At 36.8% G+C, this 19,631-nt stretch overlaps 2 protein-coding genes across 2 annotated transcripts in view; one reads left to right on the top strand and one right to left on the bottom strand.

The window, feature by feature from the left end:
- LOC311434930 (opsin-5-like) overlaps positions 1–5,881 on the top strand; it is a 30,075-nt gene extending 24,194 nt beyond the window's left edge. Inside the window, exons 6-7 of the mRNA XM_084515436.1 lie at positions 3,011–3,255; positions 4,623–5,881. Coding sequence (XP_084371562.1) covers positions 3,011–3,255; positions 4,623–4,686 — 309 coding nt within the window. The 3' untranslated portion in view covers positions 4,687–5,881. The remainder of the gene's footprint in view (positions 1–3,010; positions 3,256–4,622) is intronic.
- Positions 5,882–13,820: 7,939 nt separating this feature from the next.
- Positions 13,821–19,631, bottom strand: part of PTCHD4 (patched domain containing 4) — a 129,879-nt gene continuing 124,068 nt past the window's right edge. The window contains exon 4 of the transcript XR_014692093.1: positions 13,821–14,014. The gene's annotated coding sequence lies outside the window, so the exon portion shown is untranslated. The remainder of the gene's footprint in view (positions 14,015–19,631) is intronic.

Here is a 19,631-nt window from a genome sequence, read left to right as displayed (position 1 = left end):
GTATGCTTAGAAAACGTCAGCAATATGCTATCCTATGCTGAGTGATAGTACGATCTGAAAGTGATTTTTCCAGCTTTCTCCCCCATTACTGTCAAGATGGGAAAAGACAAGAGCTGAAACATAATTTTGTGTTCAGGGCACTCAGATTGGGCCAAAAAACCTCCAGAGCTTCCTGAAAACTGAACCACTTTTATGTGATTCTGAGATTTGGAGTCCCTGAGATTATGATTCAGTCTGAAGATCTACCTTCCTGTGTGATGTTGCACAAGCTATGTCATCTCTCTGTGGCCCTATTACCCATCACAAAACTGCCTTTTCTTTCAGAAATAGTTGTAAAGAATTATTTTAAGGCATTAGAGGTGCTCAGGAATTATAACAGGAAAACAGGTAGAAAGCAGATTATTGTATCAGAGAAATAAAACTTTTAGACTGTTTGTATTCCTCTTTGAATAAAGATGTGAACCAAACTCACTCCTGTGATATTGCAATTGTTTTTATGAAGATAATTTATCATTTAGGTTCAACCATGAGCCACTGATAAAAATGCATTCCAATGCAAATCTGTTTTCCATCTAAGACCATTTCCTATTTTCCCTTTCTGATTTAGTCTGTTTTCTGTTTCACAGTGGTAACAATCATGATCCTTGCTGATTATACTAGTTATAGTGCTGGGAAATCTCTCAAGGTAAAAGTTTTTATCAAACAAAACTATGTTTCTTAGTTGTAAAAGATTCCCCAGCCTCTGCAAACCAGGCCAAGAAGGAGACAAGCAACATCCTTTTCTTGGCTGATCGAACATTTATTTTATTTCATTTTTAAGGGGTTAAACATAAACTTATGTAATGTACAGCAGTGTGTGACTTTATGTTGGAACATAACTGAGCTGTCAGTAAGGTCAGGGCTGCCAATACTTCTGATAAAACCATACTTGTGTTTAAAATGGTTCCTTCATTACTGTACTGTTTTGCAGTTATTCATCACCTTTCATTTAAAGAACGGTGGAAATGTTTGATTTAGGGCATCAAATTTTTATTTTTATTCTTTTATTTTGTATTTTGTCATATGGTAGTTGTCTTGTAAAACTTCAATGTGATTTGAGTCAAAAAATAGTAAATTTTGCTTCCCACTTGGATATACAGTGGAGAACATTATCTTGGACCAGCTGTGTAGTTGGTGTGTGTGTAAATACAGACAACGAGTCTCCAACACAACCCATCTAACTCCACAGGACTATTTCTAAAACAAACTATGTTTGAGATCCATAGCTCACACGCATTATTTCTTCAGTGTTGGAAAACGAAGAGGCATAAATGAATAAAATTTCACTGTCAGATATATTACCATCAGGATGTGGAACCAGAAGGTCCACAAAAGTTTCCACAAGATCCAAAAAAAATTGTGCTTTCTGATGACTTTTTGTTGCAGTTTTGCTAATTGCCTTATTCCAAATGAATGCATAAATGATACTGTCAGTCTGGGTGCATAACAACAGTTGATCAATGGCAGCAGTATAATGGCATATGTTCTTCAGTATGTATTATTGCATGATGTCATTTGAAGCTATATCAGGATGTGTCTCAGTGCAGATAGATTGCTTTGGATAAAGTAAATGTATCAGGAACGTAATCCAAAAGTTCAGTAGAAATTTGCTTTTCAGAGCATCTGGAGATTTTAATGGAGTATGAAATCCATGCTAAGTGTAAGGAAAAAGAAAACTAGATATTGTGCTAGTGTTATCACTCTCAATTAAATTCCCGGTAGTTTCAATTCTGTCTTACACAGAACTATACTGATGTTTTGTCTGCTGAAATAAGTATTCACAGAGACTTGACATCTCTTGTCTTCTTGAATGACTTCATGTTCACTTTTTCCATATTTGTCTTGAAATAAATTTAAATGGTTGACATTATTCTAGTGGAAGGCCATAGACTCTCTCCTGGTTGAAAGCAGGTGAAGCTCATTCAGCAAAATTCAGCAAATGCCCATCCTTGTGGCAGGTTATTAGTTCCACTGCATTTTGGTGCCTTCTCTGTGGGATGTAAGCACAGCCTGTGAGAGAGGAAGAAGCCCTGCATTAGATCAGGGTGTTGCAATCTCTTCTTTTATTAAGTTGTTTTTTCTTTAATTATTCTAATAAAAGAATTATCTTCTTTTTCTAATTCCCTTTGCTCTTGCCTCAGTGACTGATTCTGTGTGTTACAGAAGAGGGAGGTATATTAGACTTAGACAGGAACATATCCCTCTAAAACAATTCACCTGTAGAGGCACTCCCACATGCCATCAAGATTTCAGTCCTTCAGTCCTCGAAACTTCTTCAAAGACTTTCTTTTTATGATCTATCAAATCTGATTTTAAAGGACTCAGAATCTGGAGGACTTGCACTGAATTAATTTATTTTAATAATTTGTTTTCCCAAGGCACTCTTGTTTTGTTCTGAAATGGAAAATAGACTTTTTTTTTTTTTTTTCCAGGGTAGCAATTGTCTTTCTTTACTCTGTACTGGTGCAGCCTCACCTCAAGTATTATGTGCAGTTTTGGGTGCCAAAATATAAGGAAGACATTTAACTATTAGGGAATGTCCAAAGGAGGGCTGTGAAGATGGTGAAGGGTCTAGAGGGCAAGATGTATGAGGAGCAGCTGAGGTACCTTGGTTTGTTCAGAGCAGAGCAGGCTGAGAGGAGGCCTCATGGCGGCCTGCAGCTCCCTCACAAGGGGAGCGGAGGGGCAGGTGCTGAGCTCTGCTCTCTGGGGACAGTGTGTACCAGTGTCTTTAATAATTCCATGTATGCAGAATTAGGTGTTTGCAACCCACCTTTGTATCTAGGAAAATGAAATATAGCAGGATACATTTTTTGTTCACATTGCAAATTTATTTCAAACAAGTTATAATTTTTCTTTTTCATTCTGTTGCCTGCTCCCTTGCAATCTGCCAAGCTCTGTGCAGTGCTGTCAGTAAGGACAACTGTGCAAGATTAATTTATTTTTCTCTTTTCTCTTTTCCTCTCACAAGGTGGCAATGTTGATCTGTGCAGGATTCCTCATTGCCTGGATCCCTTACGCTGTGGTCTCTGTGTGGTCAGCCTTTGGACAGCCAGATTCAGTTCCTATTCAGTTTTCAGTGGTACCAACTCTGCTTGCAAAGTCAGCAGCCATGTACAACCCAATTATTTACCAGGTCATTGATTGTAAGTTTGCCTGTTGCCGGTCAGGTGGATTGAAGACACTGCAGAAGAAAAACTCTTTGAAGAAACTGAGGTAATTTCTTCTCTGAGATGTAGAATATATTTCAGTACACAGTGTTTGCAAAAATTACTGAACATAAAGTCTGCCAAGAGTCATGGCTGTTTATTTTTATTTTTATTTTATTTTATTTTATTTTATTTTGTAGGGAGGGCATGGCCTTTGTTTTTGACCATGGTCTTTCTTGTCATGGAATTTGTGAAGTGATTCTACCTGTAAAAACAGAAGCAAGAAGTTTTTTAGATTTTTTTTTTTCTTATATATCAAGCTGCAACTTTATTAATAATTATTATAGTTGAAAAATAAAACCATTTGTTTTAGTGGTTTTTGGAACAGTGCTCTCCTCCTGTTCCGTTTCTCTTTTTCATAAATCAAAATGTTATAAAAACTCAAAAAAGGCCTTTGCTGTATTTATAACTTTGTGGCAAAATCTGTGCAGACCACCTTCATGGAAACACTAATCGTCAATGGTGCAAAATTGCTTCTAGCTCTGTCTTATGACAGAAAACTATCCTTCATGATAGAATAATAACAACATAATGCTGAATATTAGTGTCAGTGTAGCCTGCAATAAAGGCCACAGATGCTCTAACTGATTTAAGTGACTAGAATTTCATAGAATTTCAGGAGAATAATTTGTTTCTACAGCCTCTAACTTACATGACTCAGTATGTATGTATCAGAGGCATGAAGGCCTATGCCATCATTCATTTTTTAGCCTTAACAATTCCAGCACTTTTTAAATGTATTGTCCAGAGAACAAGTTGATACTCAAACTTGCAGAGTATGCCTTAGCAGATTATTCTATAATCTTTTGTTCAGATTTATCTCATCCGTATATGGAGTTTATATAGGTTGTATATGTTTATTTGAGGTAACAAAGATATAGTTTACCAAAGATCCCTCTTCAGTTTTATGCAAAAGAGAGACAAACCTGAAGTAACCTTCAAAGTATCTTTGGAGGCTGGATTTGTGTTTAACTTCCAAGTTATCACTCCAAAGAAGAAAGGAGGTTTCATCTAGTATCTCATGATAAATGCAAGAACTCTAGGCCTGTGTAGCGAAGACAATGTTCTAGAAAAACAAATTCCCAGAATTAGGAACTTAATTGTTATCTCACAGAATCACAGAATCACAGAATTTCTAGGTTGGAAGAGACCTCAAGATCATCGAGTCCAACCTCTGACCTAACGCTAGCAGTCCCCACTAAACCATATCCCTAAGCTCTACATCTAAACGTCTTTTAAAGACTTCCAGGGATGGTGACTCCACCACTTCCCTGGGCAGCCTGTTCCAGTGTCTAACAACCCTTTTGGTAAAGAAGTTCTTCCTAAAGTTCTTCTCGTTTCAAGCAACATGATTATGCTTTCTCCTTCCCGCAGGATGTATACCATATCTTCACACAGAGATTCAACGGCAATGAATGAAACCCAACTGGATGTATGAAGGCTCATTTCGTATACAGCAAATGAAAACCTGATGACAAACAGTCGTACCATCTCAAATTCCTCTTTCTGTAAATAAATTAAAACATGATGACATTTTTATTTTACTTCCCAGTACAATGTAGTTCTTTCCATCCTAACTAAAGCAGTGTGATTAGAGCTGGGCAAATATTTTAAGTTTTCAGAAATGGAAGAAACAAAGAAGATTCATTTGTATAAAAGAAATTGCATTCACTTCAGAGTGAATATATTTTTTGTTTGCTTGGGATTTTTTTTTTTTTTTTTTTTTTGAGCATTAACAGAAGTGATATTTCAGTGATGTTTTCCCTCAAGAAAGGGAAACTATTCACACAGGCCAGTTTTAGTTTGCTAAATTCAATTTCCTTGAGTTCCTAGTACAATCACTGGAGAATGGGAGCATAACAGAAACGATTCCTTAGAGGACAAATCAAAGTTAGAACTCCATTTGTCACGGCTCTGAATCACCCATTGGAGAAATATAGCAATGTTAGCCTACTGATTACCTTTGTGAATCTCTCTCCAACTCATGTGGCTACGAACTGTCTTAAGACCACTTTGACTTCTGTCTTTCAGTATTCAGATTTTTATTTCTTTTGGTGAAGGCAAGTTCAGAAGTGTCACACATGTACCACAGATGATCAGTATTTGTGAATTAGAGGGGAAAGACCTCTTTCTCAAATGCTAGTTTCATTTAAATATTGTTGAATCATGAGTTACTTTGTAACAAAAATGAAAACATAAATGAAGTCAGGCTTGTGTTATAAATTAGGCAAACAAATAATTTGCACATCCTTTTGGCATTCCCCAGCCAAAAATGCAGTGAAATATGAGAATAAGCAGACGTTTGACTTATTAAATGGTAACTTACCTTTTTCATCTTGTATTGTACTTTCCACAATCCTTTATGACATCACTATTAAGTGTAAAATGACAAATCAATCCTAAATTTCCAATTGGATTCAAAGATGATGAATTCAAGAGAAACGTTACAGCATACGTACGCAGAAGTCTTTTTCAGGTGCAGTTGTGTCTAATTTTTAAACACTATACCCTGCAAGTATGAAGATTAAAAAGGATTCAGACAGACCTGAAGACAGCATGTAAGTTTTTAATACATTCAATATACCTTGACAATATACCTTGAAAAGATTTTCAGAGTAAGGCAGCCAAATAGTTATGAGGCATCTGAGTCATATTTATTCCCATTCTCTTCTTCCTCTGTAGATTTACCTTAAGATAGAGGCATCATTACAGATCAAATATCAGCAGTCCATTATAAGCAGATTATTAACTCTTCAAATAATAATTGTGTTTTTTTTTTTTTTTTTTTTTTTTTTTTTCTGTGATTTCTTCAGGAAGAACATGATATTATGTAAAATAAGTTAATTGTAAATCAGAATCTTCCACACTGATTTGTGTTTACTATTTATATATATATATAAAAAAAAAAAAAAGTTACAAGAGTTAAAATTTTATTTTGAATTGTTCCTTTAAGGAGAAAAAGCATTTATGAAAGTGTTTTGATTATTTTCCTGTTTAACATTTAATAGCACTTTTTATCGTACTGTTATTTCACAATCATGTTTAACATACTGAACTGAACTTCTTTTGTAGCTGATATGTAGTGATGTTAATTTCATTTTATACAATAATATCATAAAAGTTTAAAGTAAACTGATGTTTGTTGGCATGTCCCAGCACTCCCACTCGGCAGTACAAACATTTGCTATTTTCTCAAGTGGTATTCAGACAATATAGCAGAAGTTGAATTTTGTTGAATTTCCTGAGCTGGGTAGAAGAAAGTATAATTTCCTCTAGTACAATATTTTAGCAAAAGAAGTTTAAATATACACTAGGAGAACTCACAAAAAGACAAGGAGTTGCATGTTATCTATACAATGTTTTGTGCTAAATTTTCCCAGGAATTCAAGTCCTTTTACCCTTATGGACCTTGCACTATAAGGCAATTTTATTTCTTGACTGTGGTTGCAAGTTGCACCTCAGAATCGATTATGAGCAGAAGTCGTACTTTACAATATTTCCAGATTTGGTTATGACGCCATTAACCATTTTCCCTTTGTTTTTTCCTCAGCTTTTATTCCTCTCTTCATCCAGACAAATTTTGATTGATATCTATAGAGGTTTGTCCTAACTAAGGTCTGATGTAAGGACATACTGTGGCCCAATAAATGCAGATTAATTGGAGAAAAGTTGCTGGTATGGAGGAGTAGTATGTAATGTAGGAATTACCCACCAGTCTAGCCAGATTTCTGCGTAGAAAAACTCACAATTTTTCAGGAGACTTTCCTGCAGTTTCAGCTAGCTCTTCTCTTTACTTTCTAAAATTATGTACTGACTTATAAATGGCTGCTGAGTTATCCCAAAAATGATTACATACGTGTGGTAGGTCTGAATTTTATATTGTTAAAGGCTGTATAATATATTTGGATTCCATTATAGGGAATGTTCTAGATACATTTGTTTTCTGAATATACCAGAGGTTTACTAAATTGCAAATATGAATTTCTAGGGTCATGATGAATGTGTTTCATATCATTTATTTAAAAGTATTTATTTTCTGTTCAGTACCATAATTATATTTATTTGAAGACAAAGTGTTACCACCACTGAATAGTATCTTGCTCTGTACAAGTTGCTAGGACTCCAATTTGAGCAGGAGTTAGAGATATATTTATACTGAGTTTAAGTAAAGAAACTTTACTTCTTTACTTCTAAAGATCTTTTCCTGAGTCAAGTAAGACATAAACATTCAAGCATACAGTATGGTAATTTAAATGCAGAATATGAACCTAAAAGCTAATGGATCTCATCCAAATCCTTGATAAAAAAGAACTAGAGGACTTTCTTTGTCCACCTGTATAAAGAAGATCATATAATTAATTTGTGATCATAATGGTAGGGGTATTAAGGGGTCTTATTATAGATTAACATTTTCAAGGTCTACTTGGAATCTCATTGAACGCTGTAGCCTGATGGTTCAAAAGGCAATTTGCCATTTATGCTCAGGACACAGCTTTGTCCTCTCCATATGTTGAGCCTGATAATTCATAGTTGTATAACCTGTAACCTTGGCCTGAGGTTACCAAGAGACAGTGAATCTCTCACTTTTTGTTCAAGAAACCTTCTAAATATTTTCTAAGATTCAAACTCATGAGCTTAGTCAAAGCAAAGTAAAACCTAGTCAGCATGAATGAATAAGAAACATGACTCTAAAGGAAGATTTTTATTGCATTTTCAATATGTCAGCCTCCTTGTTATATTAAGAAAGTTTCTCATTTTATGTATTAAGATTAGAACAAATGATTTTCAATGAAAATAATGCCATTAAGAATAATAGCTATAAATGTTATATATCCTATGTATGCATGCAGAATAAGCTGCCAAGAAGCAAAGTATTAGCTGAATTCAGTGGCTAGGAGGATATAATTGACACAGGTTAAAACTCCATTTAGATAATGAGCTGACCTGGGCAGTAGGATTGTTCCAGTGAGATTAAGCAAATGCTCTGTATTTCAAGGTTACCATCAGTGAAATCATCTGAAAAAAGTGGATATGAAGACTTTTAATTTGGTCATTACCAGTCATAGTTGTAGAATGCCTTTGGACCTTCCTCCACAGACTTGGAAATCTGTTGATAACACAGAAGTAGCTGTCAAGATTTATAATGCTGGAAAAGTGTTGATACTTGAAATAGAGGAATTAAGCAAACTGTTAAGGTAGAAAAAAAATTGGAAAAAGTAAAACACTAAAAATGAAAGTTGTGGTTGTAAACCTGAAGATTTTACAAAGTATTTGTCCATGCAGATAAAAGGAACCACAATAAAATTTCTTTCTACACCTGTAGTAATAATGACTAAAAATAGGGAAAAAAACAAACAAACAATTTTTTTCCTAAACAAAACAAAACAAAACAAAACAAACAAAAAAAAACAACCATAACCACAACAACAAAAACCACCAAGATTTATGGCCTACAGCAAAATATCCCAGCCAGAAGATCTTTGGTTTTGTGACATCCAAAGGGAAAGAGCAAATTGGTGAATCTTTGTATGAAGGGAATATCATTAATGAATTGACAGGTGCAATGTCAATGAATTATATTATTTGGCAGAACTTTTCTATTGGACAATGGTGTATTGACAATGTCTTTTGGACAATGTTACACCTCCAGTGTGCAGGGTGATCTTAGTTGTGAGAACAAATCCGAATTTCTCTTAAATGAGCAGGCACCTAGTTCTTCTATAATGCTACATTATCCACTTCATTCTCATTATTCTACTTCTTCTTCCCACCATGGACCTTTCAGACACTTCAATGTGCATCCCTCAGGGAAGTTGCTTTGACATCTTTTTAGCTACATTTCCCAGCTCATAGTGTTCCCAGATGACTCATGCTTCATGGTTTGAAGCTCTTAATAAATAATGTTCACCGGAACACCCATTTTTCTCCCTCCTCTCTCCTAAGATGAATGATTGGTTGGTGTCCTCTGCATCTGCATCTTGCCTAGCACCACAAATCTTTGTAGTTCTTCAACCTCAAGGAAGAACACATGAAACTAGAGTTTCTGGAGTGCTATTGCTGAGTTTAGAGCATTGCAAAGAAGGGAAGAGGCCTTTATTATCATGACCATGTTTACATGTATTCTTAAGCCATTGTACATCCCATACTGACTTTTCAATTTCTGTTATTTCTATGCTTGTTTTGGTTTTCAGGATGACTCATATTACCCCTTATTTGGTAGATGGAGATTTGGATGATTTTGTAATTGCCTGGCATGATCACTGCTCCAGTTATTCCTCCATATTAATTTGTAGCTCAAGAAATGGCTATTGGATTTAGAAGTCAGAACAAAATCTTTTGAAATATAAGGTTTGGTTACAGGGTTTCAGGTTTTCATTATTTCTGAACTTAAAGGATTCTTCACTAATTATGTATAATCAGCCTTCATCGGACAATGATTATAGTTTCATGCCACAAGTGGGTAAAGAAAAAAAACCTACCACCCATTCTATTCTATAGAGATCTATTCTAAGAGGAACATTCACCATCTCAACAGATAACTTGTGCAACATATGGATGAAATATGCTAGTAAACAGTTCAGATTTATAAGATTTCCCATGTCAGTATGATAGACACTTAGCCTATATTTTGGATGTAGCACCTAAAGGGAATTTGGGGAGTAGATCTCTTAACCTTTGTGTAAAATGACAAACATATATATGAAATACCAAGTAAACGTATGAGTGCTCTGACCAAAACCTTATTGTAGCACAGAATACATATTACAATGATAGACAGTGGACAGAGCATGTGGTATACAATGCATTTTAAATGATCAATAATGTTTACATTACATCAAGCTTCTCAATCTGTAAGATTGAGAATTTCTTCTCAATCTTCCCAGTTTCTAAAAGGGACCACAGAGAGGCTTTGCTTCTCAAAACCAGAGACTGGTGTGAAAGTCTTGCTCTTTCTGCACCAATCTTGCAAAACGTAAATAAAGTTGCATTCATGGTTGCAATTTGCAAAACCTAAAAGTGTTCCTCTAAAGGATCTGAACATCCTTTATCTTGGATTACAAGCATTATTTTAAATTGTTTGGTGTGTTGAGAAGAACTCATCTGGCTTCCTACAGTTGTGGTCTCAAAGCTAAAGAGGTTGGTTGTGCAGACTCCCCAGGGAGTGGCGATGGCACCAAGCCTGCTGGAGTTCAAGAACCATTTGGACAATGTTTTCAGGCGTATTTTTGGGTGGTCCTGTGTGGAGCTGGGAGTTGGAAACGATGATCCTTGTGGGTCCCTTCCAACCCAACACATTCTATGATCCTATGAAAGATTTACAACAAATTAGTAGGGAAAAAAGAAAGAAAGAAAGAAAGAAAGAAAATAGTAATCATGTATAAGCAACTGAACCTAAGAAGAGAAGAAGACAGGGTTAAGTAGCCTAGGAGAGAAAAAGTCTGATAGTAAATTATATCAGTCTATAAATAGCTTTAAGGCAATAATAATGTAAATGAAGGAAGGGAATTATTCACAGTCTCTGAAGGTGATAGAATGAGAAATCAAATCTGGAAGCTAAAGCAGGAAAAGCTGTGATGAGACCTTCTGAACTAGAGGAGCAATCAGGTTTTGGAAGAGATCTCAAAGGGAGAAGTTAGGTCATGATTTGCCAGATATGCATGAACAGATTAGCTGATCTACTAGCAGAAATGATTTACAACTGGAAATATTTCTAAATAGTAATTTTTATTCCCAATATCTGCTATTTTATTTTCTGAAAAAAAAAATAAATAAATAAAATCCTAATTTAAAGGTTGATACTATCTTATATTAAGACATGTCTGTATTGGTAGGGAAATGTGTGCTGACCCCATCATAATGATGGCTAAATTTTAAAGACTGTTATTACACTGAAAAGAGTTTAAAAAGGTCCATTATATGATGAAACTCCATGTTTAATGAAGTGGTTTCGAAGTCCAAAGTTGGTGCAATGCAGTGGCATATATGGATGCCAAGTAAAGCTTTGTAATGGAAGCAATAGCTTTGCTTTCTCAGTTATTAGATGATTTTTTTTAGAGAAGTATCATTTTGAAACATTTGCAGTTCAAGCCAAATTAAAATGATGCATATTCTGCTGTTATATCAGTAATTCCTTGGAAAAAAACTATTTTCAGTTATGCAATCAAGATTTTGAAAATATGATAATACATCTGCAACCTAAGAATGATTAAAGTAAAGTATACCAAATAACCTCAGGGAAATTACATGAGAAATTACCTTTAGAAAAACATTTGCTAGTGGATTGTGATTTTCATTCTTAGAAATTGTATTTCCGATAAAGTTAAATTTACAAAGATGTCAGTAGACTTTTAGAGATACTGATCCGAAATAGCTGAAATTCCAATGTCATCTCAAAGCTTAGACGTATTCATTGTTTACAAAGAAATTCCTACTACTGATGAAGACATATGGAAGAAATTCTTCACTGTGAGGCACTGGAACAGGTTGCCCAGAGAAGCCATGGATGCCCCCTTCCTTGAAGTGTTCAAGGCCAGGTCGTATAAGGCTTTCAGCAACCTGATCTAATAAGCTGTCCCTGCCTATGTTGGGGGAGAGGGGGTTGGAACTAAATGAAACCAACCCAAACCATTCTATTATATTCTAAGGAGGTATGTCCTGTTAAGAGATTAATTCAATGTAGTTTTTAGTGTATGTGTTATATTTTCTGTTTCAGTTTGTTTCAGTTTGTCAGAACCGTATTTGCCTTTAATGTCATGATACTGACTTATGCTTTATTCTAGAGTAAGAAACCACAGGCACATATTAGATAGCTTTCTCCTTCTCTGTTTAGGGGGTTAGATTCCTTCCTGCTGAAAACAGTTATGCACATCCTTAGAAGTCAGGGTCTATACCTATTTCCAGTGTTTCTAAAGTAAGAAATGGTCTTGCCTTTCCTATTTGTCTTGCATGTATTCCACTGTAGTGGCCTTACCAGCCTTGATGGAGTTGCAGCTGTTTTACAAGAAGTGTGATAAAGCACCTGGGTCCACAGGGAGGAGGGAAAGTAGGCAAAGGCTGGGCTTCCCTCTTGCTTATAAATGAAACAAACCAGAAGCAATTCCAGTATAACCAATGGACAGCCCAGCTTTATGGAAACATACCCGACAAAAGAAATGCCAGATGTATCTACCTATCTAGGGGTTATTTCTCCAGCTCTTCAATATCTAGGCCCTGAGCTACCATAATCTCTGTTGCTGAGAGGAGGTACCAATTACAGTAAGCATTTTACTTGGCCATTAGCATAAAGAAAAGAAAGGCTGAAGGCTGTGTTGTTCCTGATGCTGATTTCAGCTACTTCCATGTTCTGCTTCATTATATCAAAAAAAAAAAAAAAAAAAAAAAGCATTTAACCCAATGGCCTACTGGATCATGCGGCAGAACTGCCCATAATAACATGTTTGTATTGCAAGCAACATTCAAAGTTCTATACTCTTGTACAAAATTAAGAAATACATAACTTTCTAAAATATTTATTTCTGCATTTTTCTGTATGCTGGAGCTCAAAGAGTCTTGGAAAACTTGAGTATGATTATTAATGAGCCTCAGAGGTAAGAATGGTGGGAGCATTCATAAACTGCTACAGCCTTGTAATTCACAGTATGAAATTCAATTACTATTGTCTGTAAATGTTTTAAATGTGTTGTGTGTCAGTGCAACATCCTAGAACATTGTAAGAGGAGAGTCATGTAGTGAACCTGTAAATAACATTTTATGTAACTTCTCAAGTGGTGTTGATGAGTTAATATGTCGTTAATGTATTATACTATGTTATGAAGCAGTAAATAACCCAGCATACTGGCTGTACTTAACAGGGGACGCCTTGCTGTCATTGTACTGAAAAAACAGATTGGTTATTTTCATTTTTCTCTCCCTTTTTTATTCATCTAAACACACAGCCAGATTGATGGCATCACAAGTAGACTTTATCATCCACACTTTGTTATCTGAATGCTCTTTCAAATAAAGCAGGAGAATGGATTGATGTTGTTACATGTTTTGTCTCTGGGTTTTGGTTATGAAGTTGTAACTTTTTACATCAAGGCTGTGTGGTGCCCTTCCAGTGCAAGTGTGTCTCCTATGAGTCTGTCTATAGAGCTTTGCTATGACTTGAGTGGATACAGGAAGAGGGTGAAGCCTATTTTGGCATGATGAGAAGCACCCAAAACCTGAGATTTATATTCGTCTCTGCCACTCTGATTGAAAGAATTCTTTAAAGAACAAAACCCTGTCTTCACCTCTTCCCCCCCGCCCTCATGAGCCCAGGAGACAGTGGGCAGCTCTGGTTAAGGGATCCTACAAATCAGGCTTCAGAATGTACAACGCTTTGGCCATCCTGGTCCAATGGAGTGCTACCTGGCCTGTTTTTTAATTTGCTGTTCCCTATTGAGACTTTTTAGTGGGATGCACTCTCTCTTACTGGTAGTGTTCTGTGCAAAGACTGGTGGCTCAAATACATAGTTGCAAAGGAGAGCCCAGAAACTCTACCTGGAGCTGGTCCTCCTGCCCTGTGCTCTGCAGTTGGGCTGTCCTGGCTCTTGTGCAATGTCCCCAGCATGCTGCAGTGTTTTTGGGGTGAGGTGGGGTTGAGCCCAACTTCCATGGGAGGTGGAGGACGAAAGTATGCAGGAAAATGCAACTGGAGCCTCTCTGGAGCAACAGCAATGCTGAGGTTGGACTCCAATGGCTGGAAGGGGTTTTCTGGGTGGCACAAGTAGACAAGTCCAGCTCTGGAGAGAAAAGGAAAGAACTCAGTGTTGTTCATTTTCATTTTTTACTGTTAACATGACAGACAATGCATGACAAAAAAACTTGCTAGGCATTACTGAAAGAGGTAAAGTGATGGGGCAAGGAAAGGCTCAATAGCCCTTGGGAGCTTTTCCACCCATGCTTATCCTCTCCCCCTTAGCAATAATTTGTCTGTTAACCTATCCAGCCAAGGCTCAGAGGCTGTAGAATCATAGAATCATAGAATCATAGAATCACAGAATCATAGAATGGGTTGTGCTGGAAGGAACCTTAAAGCCCATCTAGGTCCAGCTCTCTGCCATAGGAAGGGACACCTCCCACCAACCCAGTCTGCCCCCAGCCCCATCCAACCTGGCCTTGGGCACTGCCAGGGATGGGGAATCCACAGCTTCTCAGGGCAGCCTGTTCCAGTGCCTTGCCACCCTCACAGTAAAGAATTACCTCCTTATATCGAATCTAAACCTACCCTCTTTTAGTTTAAAAGCATCACTCCTGTCCTATCACTACAGTCACTGATAAAGAGTTGACAGAAGTGCAAAATTGAATGCTAGGTGTTTTTGAATGGATGTGGCAGTGTTTCAATCTCTTCTTGTTCTGCCCCCACAGTGAGCTCAGCTACAGCCAAAAATGCAATGGGAGGAACTGTAGGCAAAGAAAATAAAGTAGAAAACAGTGCCATGCTGCTGTGTAAGTCCTGGCACATCATCTGCACTCTGTGTTTGCAGCGCCAAGTGCCCTGCCTCAGGAGAAACTGTGGAAAAGGAACAGAATCAGTGAAGGACAGAAAAACACTGTTACAAAATATGTAGCAGCTCCTGTACAATGACAGGTTAAATGGACTCAACATAGAAGAAGAAGTCTGCTGGAATGTGGTATGGATCACAAATAGCACAGAAAGGGGCAAAGGAAGGAATTTACAATTTTGATTTTTTTTTTTTCAGGGCAAAGAAGTGGGAAGGAACCAAATATAATGTCCAGCATAAAACAGCAGGCTTGAGGCAAATGAAAGAATGTGCGTTGTCCTAGAGGCACATCATTAAATGGCAGGGGGCACTCATCCTGCAGCAGATTTGGGGCTGCTGGCTGATTGTGCAGAGGTGCTGCTCTCTGATCATACAAAAGCAAGGTACAAAGTGGCTTTTCTGTAGGAACCACAGGAGTTCTGCCTGGCAGGGTCTGGTCCCACAGAGGTGACATAAAGCAGGCTATCTGAGAAAATGTTCAAATCTGCTTAAACAGACTTGTTTTAATGTCTTTGGGAGGGGTGCTCCTCCCTGCATTGCATGGGTCCTCTGCAACTGGGAGCGCTAAGCTTTGATTTCATTGATGCAGGTTTCAATCCATCTGCAGGAATTTCAAGGCACTGAAGAAGGTGTTTTGTCTTTTTTTGAAGGTCATGCTTAAAAATGTAATAAAAATAGTTCTCTGAGTGAACCGTAGGTTATTTCTATAGCTTTCATTAAAGTCAGAATTAAAGAATGGTTTTCCTTTAGTTCATATCTGCTACCCTGATATACTGAAAAAGAAACAATAGTTTTTTTTTTTTTTTTAAGAAAAAAAAGGAGAAATTATGAGCAAAAACAATTTTTATAAGATCATTAGAAAAGCTATAAGATCAGAGAGAGCACCATAACAGATGCACTTTCCATGGAGATTTGGAGATTAGTGAGGAGCTTTCTGTTTATAGTAAGCTTTTTCTGTAATCTAGCTGAAAATAAAAGAAGAATTTAATAAGGATTATTAAAAAAAAAGAAGTTTTGAAGCACATAAAATGTGTGGATATTAAAACAACAAGGGGTGCAGCTAACTCAATCAGGGATTTAAATCTCGATATAAAATATCGGTATGAATATTTTATTAGATTAAGGATCTTTCTTTATCTGAGTTCGATTCTCAGGAATAAACCCCTCTGAATCATGAGTATTTCTCTGATGTGGTACTGGAACAACCCTAGGTCTCACAGAGATGGCATTTTGGACCAACCCTGAATTTTTAAAAACTTCTTTACATGAGAGCTCTCCCAACTTGGCAGGAGCTGTAGTCCCTGCAGTACACGGCAGTCTGGGCAGGCCAGAGAGCTTCTCATAAAATTGTTGGGTAACAGGAAAACAAGTTCATGTGAATACTTCTGTAGTTTCACTGACATTTCCCCAAAGATTCACTGGTTGGAAAAGACAGTGGAGTGCTGAAGGCTAGATACATTTTACAAACCTTGTGTTCGAGAAAGATGGCCATTCACCTTAAGGAAGACAATCCCTTTTTAGGATATTTCAAAATGATCACACACTTTCATCTTTTTCTTCCTTCCTTCCTTCCTTCCTTCCTTCCTTCCTTCCTTCCTTCCTTCCTTCCTTCCTTCCTTCCTTCCTTCCTTCCTTCCTTCCTTCCTTCCTTCCTTCCTTCCTTCCTTCCTTCCTTCCTTCCTTCCTTCCTTCCTTCCTTCCTTCCTTCCTTCTATTTCTTTACTTTTGACTGTCAAGTAGAACAAAAAAATCAGAGAGGAAGATGATTAAATTGGACAGAGTTTGAAATGGCTCACTCACTGATCTAATTCTTCTGGAGTATTACTTCTTAAAATTTGACCCTTTTCTAAATTGGATTTTGTACAGAAAGATAAGGAGGACTTTCAAGACCTCTGAAAACTTTTCTTGAGATCCGGAATAGCAAGTAGTGTAGCATGCACACAGAGCATGTGGAAGACGAAGATTCAAGTGTCTCTTCCCTCCCATTAGGAACAGGGACTTTAATCAGGATCTGTTGTTTTTCAAAGACCATATGTCTGTGCAGTTAGTTTCTCTATTTTTCTCTGTCTCAATTGCTATTTAATTGTTTAACCAAATTGAGTTGTCCTTTGAAGAGACTGAGAAGTAGAAATTAAGACTCACATCCCTATCTTTCCAAGAAATATTCTTACTTTCTCCCCATCACTCTAAATGTTACCTCTGTAAAATCAGGATTCTTGTCCAAGAAACTAGTCTGTATCTCTGAAAGAGCAGTTCCAAAATCATGTGCAAACTTTTTTTGATATGGACGTGAGTCACTGTTTCTATGTCTCCGAATTTCTTCTTCACTGAAATCAGTCTCATGGCCAAGTACCTTAAACTATGAAATCAATCTTTGTTAAAATTATTTCCTAGGACAATGCCTTTCTTACCATGCTGATGGAAAAACTTTTTAAAAAGGGATTCATTCATTTAAAAGGAGATCAATCTTACAATACTTAGAATTATCCTGGCACAGTTCTGTGGGTTTTAACATTCCTTAGTGAAGTGTCTGGAAAGGTGTTTAGGATTTTGTATGAACTGGTAGCCACAGGATGTGGTTTTGTGCTTATATCACATACCAACATGAATTAATGATATAGAAAGAAGAAAATCAGAAGGAAAAAAAAGAGAGAGAAGAAAAAAAAAAGAAGAAAATGATACTTTAGCTGAAAGCAATTTATTGCTCTGTATCACACTTGCATTAAGATAGACCTAAGGATAATGGAAAAACAAAAGTTTTCTCTTTGAAGCCTCATTGGTGTTTACGTAAATGAAGTGGAATAAAGGCATAATGAATGATGCAGAGATAAAACTGCCAGCTTTAAATAAAACAGGGCTTGAAGCTGAAGCTTTGAAATTTTCTACCCCTGTTTATTTCTTATTCAACGCAGTCTTCCAGAAGGCACAAAATATACACTGGATTTTAGCCATATAGAATTTTACATAGAAATTAGCTAGCATTAATGCTCTAATACATCACAGTCATCTCTGAGCACACAATGACCCATGTAACGGTTGGGAAAGAAAGTGGGAAAAAGATGATGTCAACCTCTGTGACACGTTGACCTGGACTTGAGGCTGCAAAGAATGAAATGCAGTTGCTTGCCCAGTGGTCACCCTGAGCTCTCCATCATCATGGTTCACCACTGGGGCACTGGTGAGTGTTCAAGAACCGCAAACTCACTACCCACTTCTTTTCTACCTGTGTACCACTTCTGTGGCAACCCATGACTAGAGACACCTCAGAGTACAAAACATACATTGGAAATACATGTATAACAATTGAAATACTTTGACTGAACTCTGCTGAACAAAAACATAAGTATAACAAGCTGTTTTATGTCTGTTCTGTGCTTTCCCTGTGCACAACTTGAAGGGTGGGACAGCTTCATGGCCGCACTCTCTCTTCCAAGTTCACCATAACTCTCAAAGGCAGCTCAGGCAAGCAGAAATACCTGCAGCGCACATATTCTGGCTGCCCTCTGACACTTCTACTTCTCTATTGGCTGTCATTGTCTCCATCTGATGAAGGAATGGCCTTTCCAAAGGTTTCTCTCAAATTCAGTGTCAGTTTAAATTGTGTATTGCTAGACAGTCCATTGGCTAAGTGGGTAACTATAAATTTTTTATTTTTTTCGTAACTTATTCCTCTTCTATCTGTAGAAAGGGATTGGGTTAAAGCAAAAGGAAAATTCCTCCAGGAATTCTGCTGGGATGAATGGTGGAAAGGATTGTATGGCACTAAGGCAAGGTACAGCCTAATAAAAGTCTTGTTGAACATTGTAAACTTCACCCACTTTTGGTGCTACAATCAGAGCCCGTAACTCCCAGAGTTTTTGCTTCAAGACCTGAAGGAACAGAGGCAAGAAAACAGCCTGCCTATTTACAGAAAAGCTGTATCTCACTGGAAAACAACAGAAAGAATTTTTTTTTTTTTTTTTTTTTTAACCCAGGCGGTTGAATAGAAAGAGACATTATCAAGTAACAGTTTTGTTTCTGTGTAGGTAGGTATATGGTGACTTAGATTAAGTACTCTCAGAGCCCTTCTGGGAATACATCCTGATCCTGCCATGTTTATTACTGCCAACTTCAATGACGAGGATGCTTTCAGGTATGCATTAAGCTCTGCTATTTGAAACAGGGATACCCCGTTCTGGAAATACAATGGGCGTATAATGGTGGTTAAGACATTTTGAAGAAAAAAAGTTTAGTGGACATCTGACTGATCTCAGTTTTGGCATGGGGAGTACCTTCATAGAGGGACCACTGAGATAAGAAGGCAAACCATAAATTTTCGTAGTTAAAATGGCCTTTTAATAAAGTTTGTATTCTTTAGACACACCTTCATTTTTCCTTTCCCCTATACAATTCTCTTAGTACTAACTTGTCATGTTTCATTAATTTTCTTATTTTCTGTGTAGACACAAGCCAAGATAATGTTTTTATTACATTATAGTCTCATTTTGGAAAAGTTGCTTCCAATCTTTTTTTTTTTTTTTTTTTTTTTTTTTTTTTTTTCCTCTGTGTGTGTATGTGTATGTGTAATAGCTCATATATTTTGCTAAGTATTGCAAGTCTGTTTATATGCCTAAGTAGCATTTTTTATTTTTATTTTTTCACTTGGGTAAATGTTGAAAGACACAACAATGGAAATAATAATATTTCAGATAGAAATAAAATGTGACTGTGGCTGTCTTATGAAGAACTGTTCTTGAAAGCTTCCAAAAAAAAAAAAAAGTGCAATTTATCTTCAAATAAATCAGTTTATTATATTTGCTTACCTCCATGTAAATCTCTTCTGCTTGTTAAAAGATGGCAACTGACTGAGAAGGAC

Source organism: Aythya ferina (genome assembly GCF_964211825.1).
Source record: "Aythya ferina genome assembly, chromosome: 3".
Classification (NCBI taxonomy): domain Eukaryota; kingdom Metazoa; phylum Chordata; class Aves; order Anseriformes; family Anatidae; genus Aythya; species Aythya ferina.
This window is presented reverse-complemented; position numbering and strand designations above follow the sequence as displayed.